This window comes from Atta cephalotes, assembly GCF_000143395.1.
Source record: "Atta cephalotes unplaced genomic scaffold scaffold00010, whole genome shotgun sequence".
Lineage (NCBI taxonomy): Eukaryota > Metazoa > Arthropoda > Insecta > Hymenoptera > Formicidae > Atta > Atta cephalotes.
This window is the reverse complement of record NW_012130074.1, coordinates 6,252,622-6,263,924: the sequence shown is the minus strand read 5'-3', so window position 1 is coordinate 6,263,924 and position 11,303 is coordinate 6,252,622. Positions and strand designations below refer to the sequence as shown.

Here is an 11,303-nt window from a genome sequence, read left to right as displayed (position 1 = left end):
AAAATTAAGTATAAGATATAAAACTAATAAATTTAACTACACACACACACACACACACACACACACACACACACACACACACAATTGCCATGAAACATAAATTCAAATCATAAACTAATCATCTATATCAATATAGTCATGTTACTCGAACAATACCTGTGGTTGTCCTCCTGGAGTCGGTGGAACATATGTTTGCGTAGTAGTCGGCCCATAGGCAGGTTGTTGTTGAGGGCCTGGTGGTGGAGCAGGACCTTGTGGTGGACCAGATGGAGGTTGAAATCCACTCGGAGCTGGACTCTGAGACGGTTGCTGTTGCGTCTGCGGAGCTGTTTGCGACTGTTGCTGAGATTGTTGCGGTGGCTGGTGCGGTGATTGATGCGGTGGTTGATGGGATGACTGATGAGTTGGTTGGTGAGGTGGTTGATGCGGAGTGTGCGGTGGTTGATGTGGTGATTGAGTGTGCGGTGGTGGTGGATGGGGGGGATGCGACGTTGGATGTGGTGTTTGATGAACGGGATATCCAGAAGGTGTTGGTGGCACCGGGGGTGCATAGCTTCCGCCTTGCGATGTTGGTGGCGGACCGCTATTTGGCGGATATGTCTGCGTCGAGGCAGATGGTGTGCTTGTTGGCTGACTGCTTTGGGCATAAGTATTGCTGCTCGCAGAGGAGGTGCTAAATGGCGGAGATGTAGAGGCGGGACCGTACTGCGTCGCGCCAGGACCTGGACTTGGTTGGCTAACATAATTGGGTTGCGGACCCGCGTTTTGCTGCGACCCAGGTTGTGGAGGTTGAGTCGCACTAGTTGTCGGAGGTGGTGGGTAATTTTGCGGTGGGACATTGTTCGCATATGTCTGTGAGGAAGGAGGAGGATAACTTCCAGGTTGTCCAGCAGCGTATGCGTTTTGAGGTGGCGCTTGGGACGGAGGCTGCTGATAATTTGGTTGTGGACTAGGACTGCCATATTGTCCTGGTTGTTGTTGTTGACTACCTGATGAGAAATTCTGTTGTGAGGCATTTGAAGGTGGATAGCCTTGTTGATTTGGTGGCGGTGGTCCATATCCTGAAGGTGGCTGAGCTGTGCCTGGTGGTGGATAACCACCTGGTTGTGGACCATAACTGTTTACTGTAGTTGGAGGACCATAATTTGGCTGCGTTGCTGCATTATATCCTTGCTGTTGAGAAGCGTTTGGTGGTCCATATTGATTTGGTTGACCCGGAGTGTATGCAGATCCTTGTGGACCTTGGTAGTTTGAGCCAGGATTTTGACCAGTGTATTGAGCAGGATAACCTTGTTGAGAAGGTTGCTGAGGATAACCTTGTGGACCTCTATATTGTTGTGGACCTGGTGCAGTTGGAGGTCCTATAAATATTAAAAGATTAAAATGTCTAATAATCTGTAGAGTTAATAAAGTTATAATTATGCTTCAGATTTTTTAAATTGACATATAATTATAATTTAATATAAATTTAAATTAGAATAAGATTTCTCTCAATAGAAAATTCAAATTGGAATATAACATACTATTTATGGTAGGTCCTTGGCCAGGCATTACAGGCCCACGATAACCTTGTGCCATTGGTTGGCCTTGATTAAACGTCGACATTGGCATTGTTGGCTGCGTATTTGGTGGCATTTCTCCTCCAGGACCAGTTGCACCACCTGGACCACTTGGAAGTCCTTGTGGATTCATCATACCATGTTGAGGACCATTAGGAATACCTTGAGGTAGCTTGAAACCAAAAGATAGTTAATTTAATTTTGCAATTCTTTATAAAAATTTTATTCAACTTAACAGTTTTTGTTGAATTAAATGTATTTTATTATGTTTTATGTTGTTTAGTCTATTGGATCTGCTACTTACAGGTAATAAAGTCTGAAGATTCTGGTTTACATCAGCGATAGATGCTAAATATACCAAGTTGCGATGTAGCATTTGCTGATACCTGAAAGTTAAAATTAATAAGTTTATAAATTGACTTAACAAAAGTTATTAAACAATCCTCTTAGATATATACTTGACATTTGATATATATAACTGAAAAATAATTTGATATGAGATTAAGACTGTCATCTCAATAATAAAAAAAAAATTTTTTTAATTCTTGCTACACAATATTACTTCATAAGAAACATTTCTTAATGGACTCGAAAAGGAGACACATAATACACATTGAAATATTAAGAAACAAAATCATTGCTGAATCACTTACTGTACACATTCCTGTGCTTTGCCCTTGTTTTGATATTCTTGAATCATTTGTATAAGCTGGCTATTCTCATCAAGCATCTAAAAAAAACATGATAAACGCATACATGTACAGTTACACTTACAATTTTAAACATGTTCCATGTTTCAGCTTTCAATTATAAATGGTCTAGTAGTAAAAGCCAATTTTTTTTGCAAACTGCTTTACCTTTTGTATCTGGGCAGGATTTGGAGGTGGCCTGCCGCGTTGTGCGAAGGTCACGGACATTTTCGAAGCGACAACTCACGAATCGTCTCGACGTTAAAGAACTTTCACCGAGAAAGACCGGTAATCGAGGAGAGTAATCTTCCGTCACGTCGCGCTATTGCGAAGAGCTACCTGGAAATATTTCAAAGGAGCGCGATACGTCCATCTTCGTCGTATTTCCCAAATATATTCCCGCAGTCCGAAGCACGAGATTATTCGCGCGGGACCAACGGGAACGTCGCAGAAATCTTTTTTTCAAACTCAATCCGCTTGTTATGTACACACGAGATATATATAAATATGTATGTATATGTATATATGTACGCTAACACAAACTAGTCGTGCGTATTAGTGCGTATAACGTATTTTTGTCGTAACGTAGCTGACGCGTGTGGCAATTATCGTCAATTACCTCGTGAAGTATATGCAGTTTCGGAGTTAGATAAGATGAGAGATTGGATAGTACGCGAGAGAAATAGAAGGCTTGGGAGAGCAACGCCACTAACGGCACATATCCGAGCTTGTACCTTTGGTTCCTTTGATATTAAGGTACATTTCCACGAGCTTTCAAGCCAACTGTTTCAATAATCAATGACAAAAAGAATCAAAATTGATTAATTGATATTTGTCAATTTTGATCATATGATATATTTGTCTATTTTTAAATGCAAAATTTTTAGGAATTTCAAGTAACGCGAACAGACCCTGATGTGCCAAATAACAAACTGTTGGAGATCTTGCTGCTAGAAAATTGGTAACAAATTAAAAAGAAAGAGATAAAAGATAGACTGAAACATGACTCGATGAATGTGTAATTGTATAAAGAAATTTGCTTTATCATTGTTTATTACGTTGATTAACGTTGATGTAAGAATATCGCATGCAAATGGCTTCAACGAAAGTAAGTAAATTAACTTTTATCTCATTATTGGCAGAAAATATTGTCATATTTATATGTTTCTGCAGATTGAATTTACGGTACATATGACATGCGAGAAATGCGTTAATGCAATTTCTAAGAGTATAGCAGATCTGGAGGACATTCGAAATGTTGATATATCATTAGAATGTGGCACTGTCACTCTTGAAACAAATCTACCTTATTCCATCATACAGGAAAGAATCGAAAGAACTGGAAGACAGGCAGTGTTGAAGGGATATGGAGGTTTAAATAATTTTTTTACGTTTTTATATATATGTATATATATAAAATGTATTATCTGATATTATAACAATTTTTTCTGTTTCATTCACGATTTCTGAAAGCATAAGTATGTTTTTAAGATTGTCAAAGATAAAAAAGAAATATTTTATTGAAAAAGACAATTTAAAAACTTGTTTTGAATGTTTTTATATTCTATATTTTATATATGCATTAAATATATGCATATATATATTCAATATGTATAGAATGAAGTATAGAAATATGAAAAGTAGGAACAAAGAGATTTAATATACATCTATTTAGACTCATATGTATATGTGAATCTCAGATATTAACATATATTAATTATTAGATACTTATCTTTTACAGATGGATCAAGTGCTGTGGTGATGTTGAGTGGAAATTCAGGATATAGCATAAGTAATCTGATCAGAGGAGTTATAAGATTTGCAGAAACTTCAGAGGGATGTATCATAGATGGTACAATTGATGGTTTGACTCCTGGTGAGCATGGTATGCATGTACATGAATGCGGTGATATATCTAATGGCTGTGAAAGGTAAAAAAATTTGCAAAAATAAGTACTTGGATTGACATTTTGAATAAATTGTATTTTTATTACAGCGTAGGCGAACACTTTAATCCAAATAATTCACCACACGGTAGCCCTGAAAACGATTTGTCCAAAAGGGTAAATTTAAACAATCAAATTCTTTCTGTGTAAACATTTTTGTAGTACTCATTTAGTGTAAACATGGGTCATTGATGTCCAGCATGTTTTTTTTAGTGGATTAAATGATTTTAAAAAATATTAAAAAGTAGTTTCGTGTAATTTCCTTAACTATTCTAAATGAAAATGATTATTTGTTTAAATATTTTGGGCGCGTACTCACTTATTTTCAAAATATTTATAATCATCTGGACTGAATTACCCCCGTTTGCACGGTAAGGATTAAATTTTATAGTATTTTAACAATTTTATTATTTGCCATTACAGCATGTTGGTGATCTTGGCAATATCCTAGCTGACACTTCTGGCAGAGCTGCTTTTCGGAAGATAGACAAGTTTCTTAAGATACCTGACATCATTGGCAGATCTCTCATTATTACTAAGGATCCAGATGATCTTGGAAGAGGTAATAGTCCAGAGTCCAAGATAAATGGAAATAGCGGAGCTAGGTACGAAATGACTCTTATTGTCAAAGTTTATGATAATTGTTTATTATTTTACATTATAAATTTTTCTTCAGATTGGCTTGCGGTATTATAGCTAGATCATCCGGATTGTTTCAAAATACAAAGAAGATCTGCGCATGCGACGGCCTCACTATATGGGACGAGAGAGATCGGGCGCTTGCGAACCATGGTACAAAAAGTACAGAAAATGAGAAAATATGCACGTTAATTTGAAAGTTTGAAATTTATGATATTTATCTAGCTACAACATTTATTGTGATTTATTGTACAATATTAATTATTAGAATTTTTTTATTTATTTAGAAGGAAAAAAGAAAAGATGAAAAAAAATTTTTTTTTAATCTTTTATATTTTTTTATTTAATTAAGTGAGAATTGGTGAGAATTAGAACTTCTTATAATAATCAATATAATCTTATATCATTATATGTATCAATTTCGTGAACAAATAATTTGATTATATAAAGTAATTTATACAATACTTTTTTTTCAGCAAATTTATAACTAACATGAAGACAATGCGATTGATCTAATAAAGAATGCATTCCACGTTTAAGAAAACTTACGTTAAAAAAGAAATATACTGTTTTAGCTTTTTGGCAAAATAAAAAATATATAAATATATCTCTAGTCTCTCTATATGTATATATGTACAGATTTCTACTAAATTAATTATATCATATGTTGCGTCTTTGTCATTGTTGCTTTTGTATCTAACATACACACTACCTCTCAAAAAGTTTGGGATCGTAATTTTTAGTTTATACCGTAATTTTATACGAAACCATAATTCTTTACATATAATTACATTCTCTTTACATATAATTATGTTATTTTGAAAATAATTATTTTATTTTTGAATGTACACTATTAAAATAAAATTTGTTATTGGAACAGTATGTTGTACATTTTTGTACATTTATAATATTAATAAATAAAATTGATGAAATTTTCTTTTCAAAGTTTAGAAATGCTCTAACTTTTGGGCAACAGTGAATATCTTTCAACAAGCACAAATAAGAGTAATATTAATATATATAATAGGTCATTGTCTGCTGAGATAGGACCATTCCTCTTGATTTAAAAGCATTACCCAATCAGCGCACAGAAAACTACCAACAGTTGAAAAATAAATGCTGACGCAGCCCACGATGACCAGTGGCCTAATTTCCACCGAGGATTTAATCCGGATCAGAATAAGAACCAATCAATTACAGTCGAGCATTCCCCTATTGTTTGACTGTGACAGAGGACTATGTTCGACTCGGTAGAAATTAGGCCAGGCAGTTGATTGTGGATTTGGAGAAGAGGTGAAAATTACAAGTGAGCAAAGATTACTAGATATTGACCAATTAAATTATGAATACTCTAGTGAATTTGCTCACTTTTATAATTAATCCCCAGATACTCAGAGTTGTCAGAGTCAAGTTTTGGAACGCACCCCAGTGGATTACCACCGGACGAGCATATCCTTGTTTTTATCAATCTTTATATCATGTCTTGACTTTTCTAGTTTTTCTCGTAAAAGTTTTCTCTCATAAAGTTAGATTCAATCATAAATAGACAGAAGCAGGAGCCATTAAGCAAGAAGAAGAAGAATCATAAATAGACTCAAATAAACACATTGTAAGTAATAAGTGAAAATAAGGGAGCTAATTACATAAAGTATTAAAAAAGAGTTTTGAGAAATGTTAAAAATATCAATGTTTATTATCTTATAGAAACTCATTGAATAAAGTTTTTATTTATAGCTTTTCCTGAAGAAAATTAACTTTTAGAATGGGTATCCCTGGTCTAACAACGTATATATCGAATGATTCAGAGCGTTATCTCGAATATTACGCTTTACATGACAGTTATTTAGTAATTGATGGCAACAGTGTGTGTTGTCAATTATATACTTGGTATGCGAGATGCAATTGTGCTTTTGGTGGTGATTATGACAAGTATGCGCAAAGTGTGAGGGATTTTTTTGATAAACTCCTAAAATGCAACGTTACTCCACTGGTTTTGATTGATGGTGGTTGTGAAGACAAGAAGCTGAAAACAGTTATATCTCGAACTAAACAGAAGATTGAGATTGCATCAAATTATACTTTATCTTCTCAGCATCGGACCAAATTTCTTCCTCTACTTATGAGAGAGGTCTTCAAAGATATCATGAAAGAAAAAGGTATTAGATATGCGCAGTGTATATTTGAAGCAGACAATACAATAGCTGCGATAGCACGCATTCTCAATTGTCCTGTATTGAGTTATGATTCTGACTTCTATATTTATGGATCATTATACATACCATTCAATACATTGGAAACTGACATAGTGCCTAACCCAGCAGGCAGAGGTTACATAAAACGCTGCAAAATTTATTATGTTGATAAACTTTTCCAGATTTATTATGGATTAAACCAGTCTTTATTGCCCTTAGCAGCAGTATTATTAGGAAATGATTATGTGAAGCAGCATATGTTTAAAAACTTTTTTCATCATCTGCCACGATCAAGAAGGAGGAGATGTAACAATGAACAACAACGACGTATAGACATGACATTTGATTGGCTACGAAGACGCAGTTTAAATGAAGCTGTTATAGGAATACTAAGAAGATTACGAAAACAAGAACGCAAACATGTTTTACATACCATAGAAACGGTAATAAATAGTTATATCAATGCACCATTGAGTGTGTTATATACACTAAATATTCCTGCAGAAATCTTTTCGAGGGTAAATATGCAGAATACATCCAAGATTTATAAATTTGAAGGTGATATATATAATTTGACATTTATTGACGAAAGAACAAATGATATAGAATTAAGTGATGGGGAGGAAATAGAAGATAGAGAAATAACAAACATACTTGAAGAAAAGAAGTTGATTTCTAATGAGTCTTTGGTTGACAATTTACCTCAGTGGTTTATTAATGAATTTAAACAAAGTAGATTTCCTTCCTATTTTATAGATTTAATAATAAGGAAGTTGTATGTTTGTCCTGCACAAATTGAAGATTCTTCCTGCATCTCATCTATTGCTATAAGTTCAAAAATTATAAGTGTTATTTATGGATTACTGATATCAGGAGTTCAGGGAAGGAAATTCAATATGGAATATATTACCAGAGACGAAAATAAGAAAATAAAGCGTTATCAATTGGAGTATAGTGACAATATATTTGGTTGTAAACTACCTTCTTTACTCAATTTAAGAGAAATATCCATTGTCATCAGAAGAGAAATTTTAAATACCACTTTGACAATCTTTAATGCAAAATATATGAATGAAATTCCATCAATTTGGATGTTGTATATTGCCACCATGAAGTATTGGATTGATCAACAAGAGGAACCATCTAAATTCAATTGTCATGTATACTCTTTATTATTTGCTTTGTTATTTAACTTAATAGATTGTAATATAGGCTTTTATAGAATCTTAAACAAATTTTATCAGAGATTTAATAGAATTGTAGACAATATTCGACACGAAAGAAGAATGAGAAATTATCGACCACAGTATTCAATTGATGCTACACTTGCAGATGCCATTCGCGAAGTTGATGCTAACGACTGCTTAATTGCAGCTCCATTCTTTATATCTAATTTTGAAATAGATCAGAAACTGCATTTGCAACCGAAAAAATTTAATATCACAATTGTTCATGGTTTTGCAGAGTTTCAAAATTGCTTGAGGCATAGCATGAACTTAAATGCATTATTGGGATATCCTTATGAACCAACTAGAGTTGCTAGTGTGTTCAATGGTACATTATTGTATAATTTATGTAACAATTTTAAAAAACGTGACAATGTTGAAGTTTATATTAATTTAATTTTGCAAGATTCCCCGAGTTTATCGCGTCTATTTAACATACTTTTATTAAAAGTCAAACCTTTGTTTAATACTACACTAGAAAATAAAGCCGATAAATATAAGAAGCAAAAAATAAAAAGATATGAAAAAAAATATGAAAAAAAGAAATGTATTTCACACGAAGAAAATCATGACGAAGAAAATCCACCACAAGAAAGCACCAGCGAAGAATTTTACGATGTAAACAATTCATTTTCTGTACTTGGTACCACACAGCATTAGGCCTTTTATTGTATCATAATTAAATTGCGTAATTGTGTCTCTACCATTTATATATTTCATAAATTTATATAATTTATATAGATATTATTTTTACATATCAAATACATATATATATATATATATAAAATTTTGTATCATATAAAACGTATATAAAAACATGTCTAAAAAAAATAGATCAGAAAAAATCTGAATCCTCACTGCTATCAGTTTCATCGTTAGAGGAATTCTTAGAAGAATTTATATATTTGTTTTGTTTCTGATGTAATAGCGATCTTTTGATATCTGATTTTTTCTTTCTCTTATTAAGCAACTGATAATTCTAAATTAATAAAAGGATCTTTATTGGTTAACTGCACTTTGTTGCATAAAAAATAAAGTTGACATAAAAGAACTCGAACGTATTGTATTACGTTTTTGTACATTTCCCAGAATGCACTGATCGCTGTTTTAGCAGCATTAGCCTCTTCTCGTAAAGTTGGTATACAATATTGGTCATCTCCATATTTAGCGATCAATCCAACGCAAACAGCATACTTCAGTTTTTCTTGTAATTCTTGCTCGAGAGTTTCTAAATCGGTTTCAACTGGATAATGTCTCTGTATATGATCCCTTAAATTTTTTAATTTAACAAATAATTGACGTTTTTGTAATTCTTTTATGATTGTACGTAGCATCTGCGGAGTTATCGGAATCACTTCCATCTGAATATAAAATAAGCTTTGTTAAAATATTCTAATCGAACATACATGTACAAAATAAACTAAGGAAAAATGTTATATCTATGTAAAATTTGTTATGTTATATAATAAAATTGTCTCGTAAATAAATATCTTCTATCTGAAAAAGCGTCTAAGAATTTATTGTTGACGTATGTGAATATATCATCAAACAAATAAAATTTTATGATATTTGAACTTACAACTTTTAATTTATATCATTAATAATTTATATCATTAATTCGATAACTTTATGTTATTTTGACATAAATAATTTTGACATTTTGTTCGAGAACTGACTGAATTTTTATAATACACATGTATACATTTATTTCGTTGTTTTGACCATGATGGAATTAGATCGTGATGTTTAATTTCCACTATGTTTATACTTTTGAATTAAAATCGATGAAATTAAGAAATAACTGGATATACAAGGTGTCCCATGAGATTTCTCCAACTGTCCACAAAAAGGTAGATGGGATCGAAATAAACATAAAAGTCCTTTATTTAGCGATATTCGTAATAATAATAATCGAGATATTAATGTTTGCAATTGTATTAATAAGAGCGCGCCAATAGAAACGTTCCGGCCGTTCGAAATATAGCCTGGTCCATTTTTTTCAATAGGCTGCGCGTTGGAGAAGTAAAGCTGGGTTCTACATTAGTTGCAAGCCAATCGCAAATTTGTTATGACAGCCAATATGAAACGTTGATTTCAAAATGCAAGCTTCAGATTGGCTGTCGTAACAAACTTGCGATCAGCTTGCAATTAATGTAGAACCGGTTTAAGAGAGGAGCGTACCGTTGCTTAGCTATACTTCAAGCATTTCTATTTCGGCGCGCTCTCATTAATACAATTGCAAACATTAATATCTCGATCATTACGAATATCGTTAAACAATAAAGGACTTTTATGTTTATTTCTCATTTATCCCATCTACTTTCCTGTGAGCGGAGAAGTCGGCAGAATAAAATTCAGTGCATGAATTTTTTTGTACACATCTCGTACTTATTTAGAGAGAATCGAAATTTAAGAAAAATATTATATAATGATGTAAAACTTTATATGAATATTTTATTTATTTATTACCTAAAATGAATGACATCAGTCATAAATTTATATAAATTTACATAAAGATAATAAGTTTCATGTTGCATTAATAAAGATTATTCTTATTTTTTTTAATTTTAATAAAATTGTTAGTGACTAATATGTTCCTTTTTGCATTACATATATTATTAATTATATGTATACATATGTTAAAAAGAAATTTTTTGTTCATAATATTATATTTAATATATAAAATTAAATATATATTTTTTAAAATTTTTATCAAATTATAAGTATAAAAAAAATAAAATCAGTTAATTTATTAATTATTGTGACAAATTATGACTAAAAAAATAGCTATTCCACTCTTTAATAGAATAATTTTTTAATTATATTATACATATAAATTTGTAAGCGTATTTAGTTTATATTTTAATATATTTTCTTTTGTGTATATAATATTAATAATAGTGATATTAATTAATATTTTAGCAATTGTAGATTAAGAATATATATTAAGAAAAGTTTTATCTCTTTCTCTTCATAATTTAAGAACAATCAATTAAATTGCATAACATCGAAAAATGTGTATAAATATACAATAACCAAAATTGTTAACATA

At 32.0% G+C, this 11,303-nt stretch overlaps 5 protein-coding genes across 5 annotated transcripts in view; 2 read left to right on the top strand and 3 right to left on the bottom strand.

The window, feature by feature from the left end:
* Positions 1-2,476, bottom strand: part of LOC105627805 (basic salivary proline-rich protein 1-like) — a 3,194-nt gene extending 718 nt beyond the window's left edge. The window contains exons 1-5 of the mRNA XM_012209083.1: positions 2,417-2,476; positions 2,213-2,289; positions 1,864-1,945; positions 1,524-1,731; positions 157-1,361 (exon numbers count right to left, since the gene is read on the bottom strand). Coding sequence (XP_012064473.1) covers positions 157-1,361; positions 1,524-1,731; positions 1,864-1,945; positions 2,213-2,289; positions 2,417-2,476 — 1,632 coding nt within the window. The remainder of the gene's footprint in view (positions 1-156; positions 1,362-1,523; positions 1,732-1,863; positions 1,946-2,212; positions 2,290-2,416) is intronic.
* Positions 2,477-3,335: 859 nt separating this feature from the next.
* LOC105627804 (copper chaperone for superoxide dismutase) lies at positions 3,336-5,030 on the top strand. The gene is made up of 6 exons (XM_012209082.1): positions 3,336-3,356; positions 3,422-3,620; positions 3,990-4,179; positions 4,245-4,311; positions 4,618-4,799; positions 4,871-5,030. Exons 1-6 carry the CDS (start codon positions 3,336-3,338, stop codon positions 5,028-5,030), a joined length of 819 nt encoding a protein of 272 aa, XP_012064472.1.
* Positions 5,031-6,595: 1,565 nt separating this feature from the next.
* Positions 6,596-8,911, top strand: LOC105627802 (protein asteroid). Its single transcript, XM_012209081.1, has one exon. The coding sequence runs from the start codon at positions 6,596-6,598 to the stop codon at positions 8,909-8,911; it is 2,316 nt and encodes a 771-aa protein (XP_012064471.1).
* A 175-nt stretch (positions 8,912-9,086) lies between these two features.
* On the bottom strand, positions 9,087-9,585 carry LOC105627898. The gene is made up of 2 exons (XM_012209171.1): positions 9,322-9,585; positions 9,087-9,230 (listed from the first exon to the last, which is right to left on the bottom strand). The coding sequence occupies exons 1-2, from the start codon at positions 9,583-9,585 to the stop codon at positions 9,087-9,089; spliced, it is 408 nt and encodes a 135-aa protein (XP_012064561.1).
* A 1,131-nt stretch (positions 9,586-10,716) lies between these two features.
* LOC105627897 (oxysterol-binding protein-related protein 8) overlaps positions 10,717-11,303 on the bottom strand; it is a 14,005-nt gene continuing 13,418 nt past the window's right edge. Inside the window, exon 16 of the mRNA XM_012209170.1 lies at positions 10,717-10,720. Coding sequence (XP_012064560.1) covers positions 10,717-10,720 — 4 coding nt within the window. The remainder of the gene's footprint in view (positions 10,721-11,303) is intronic.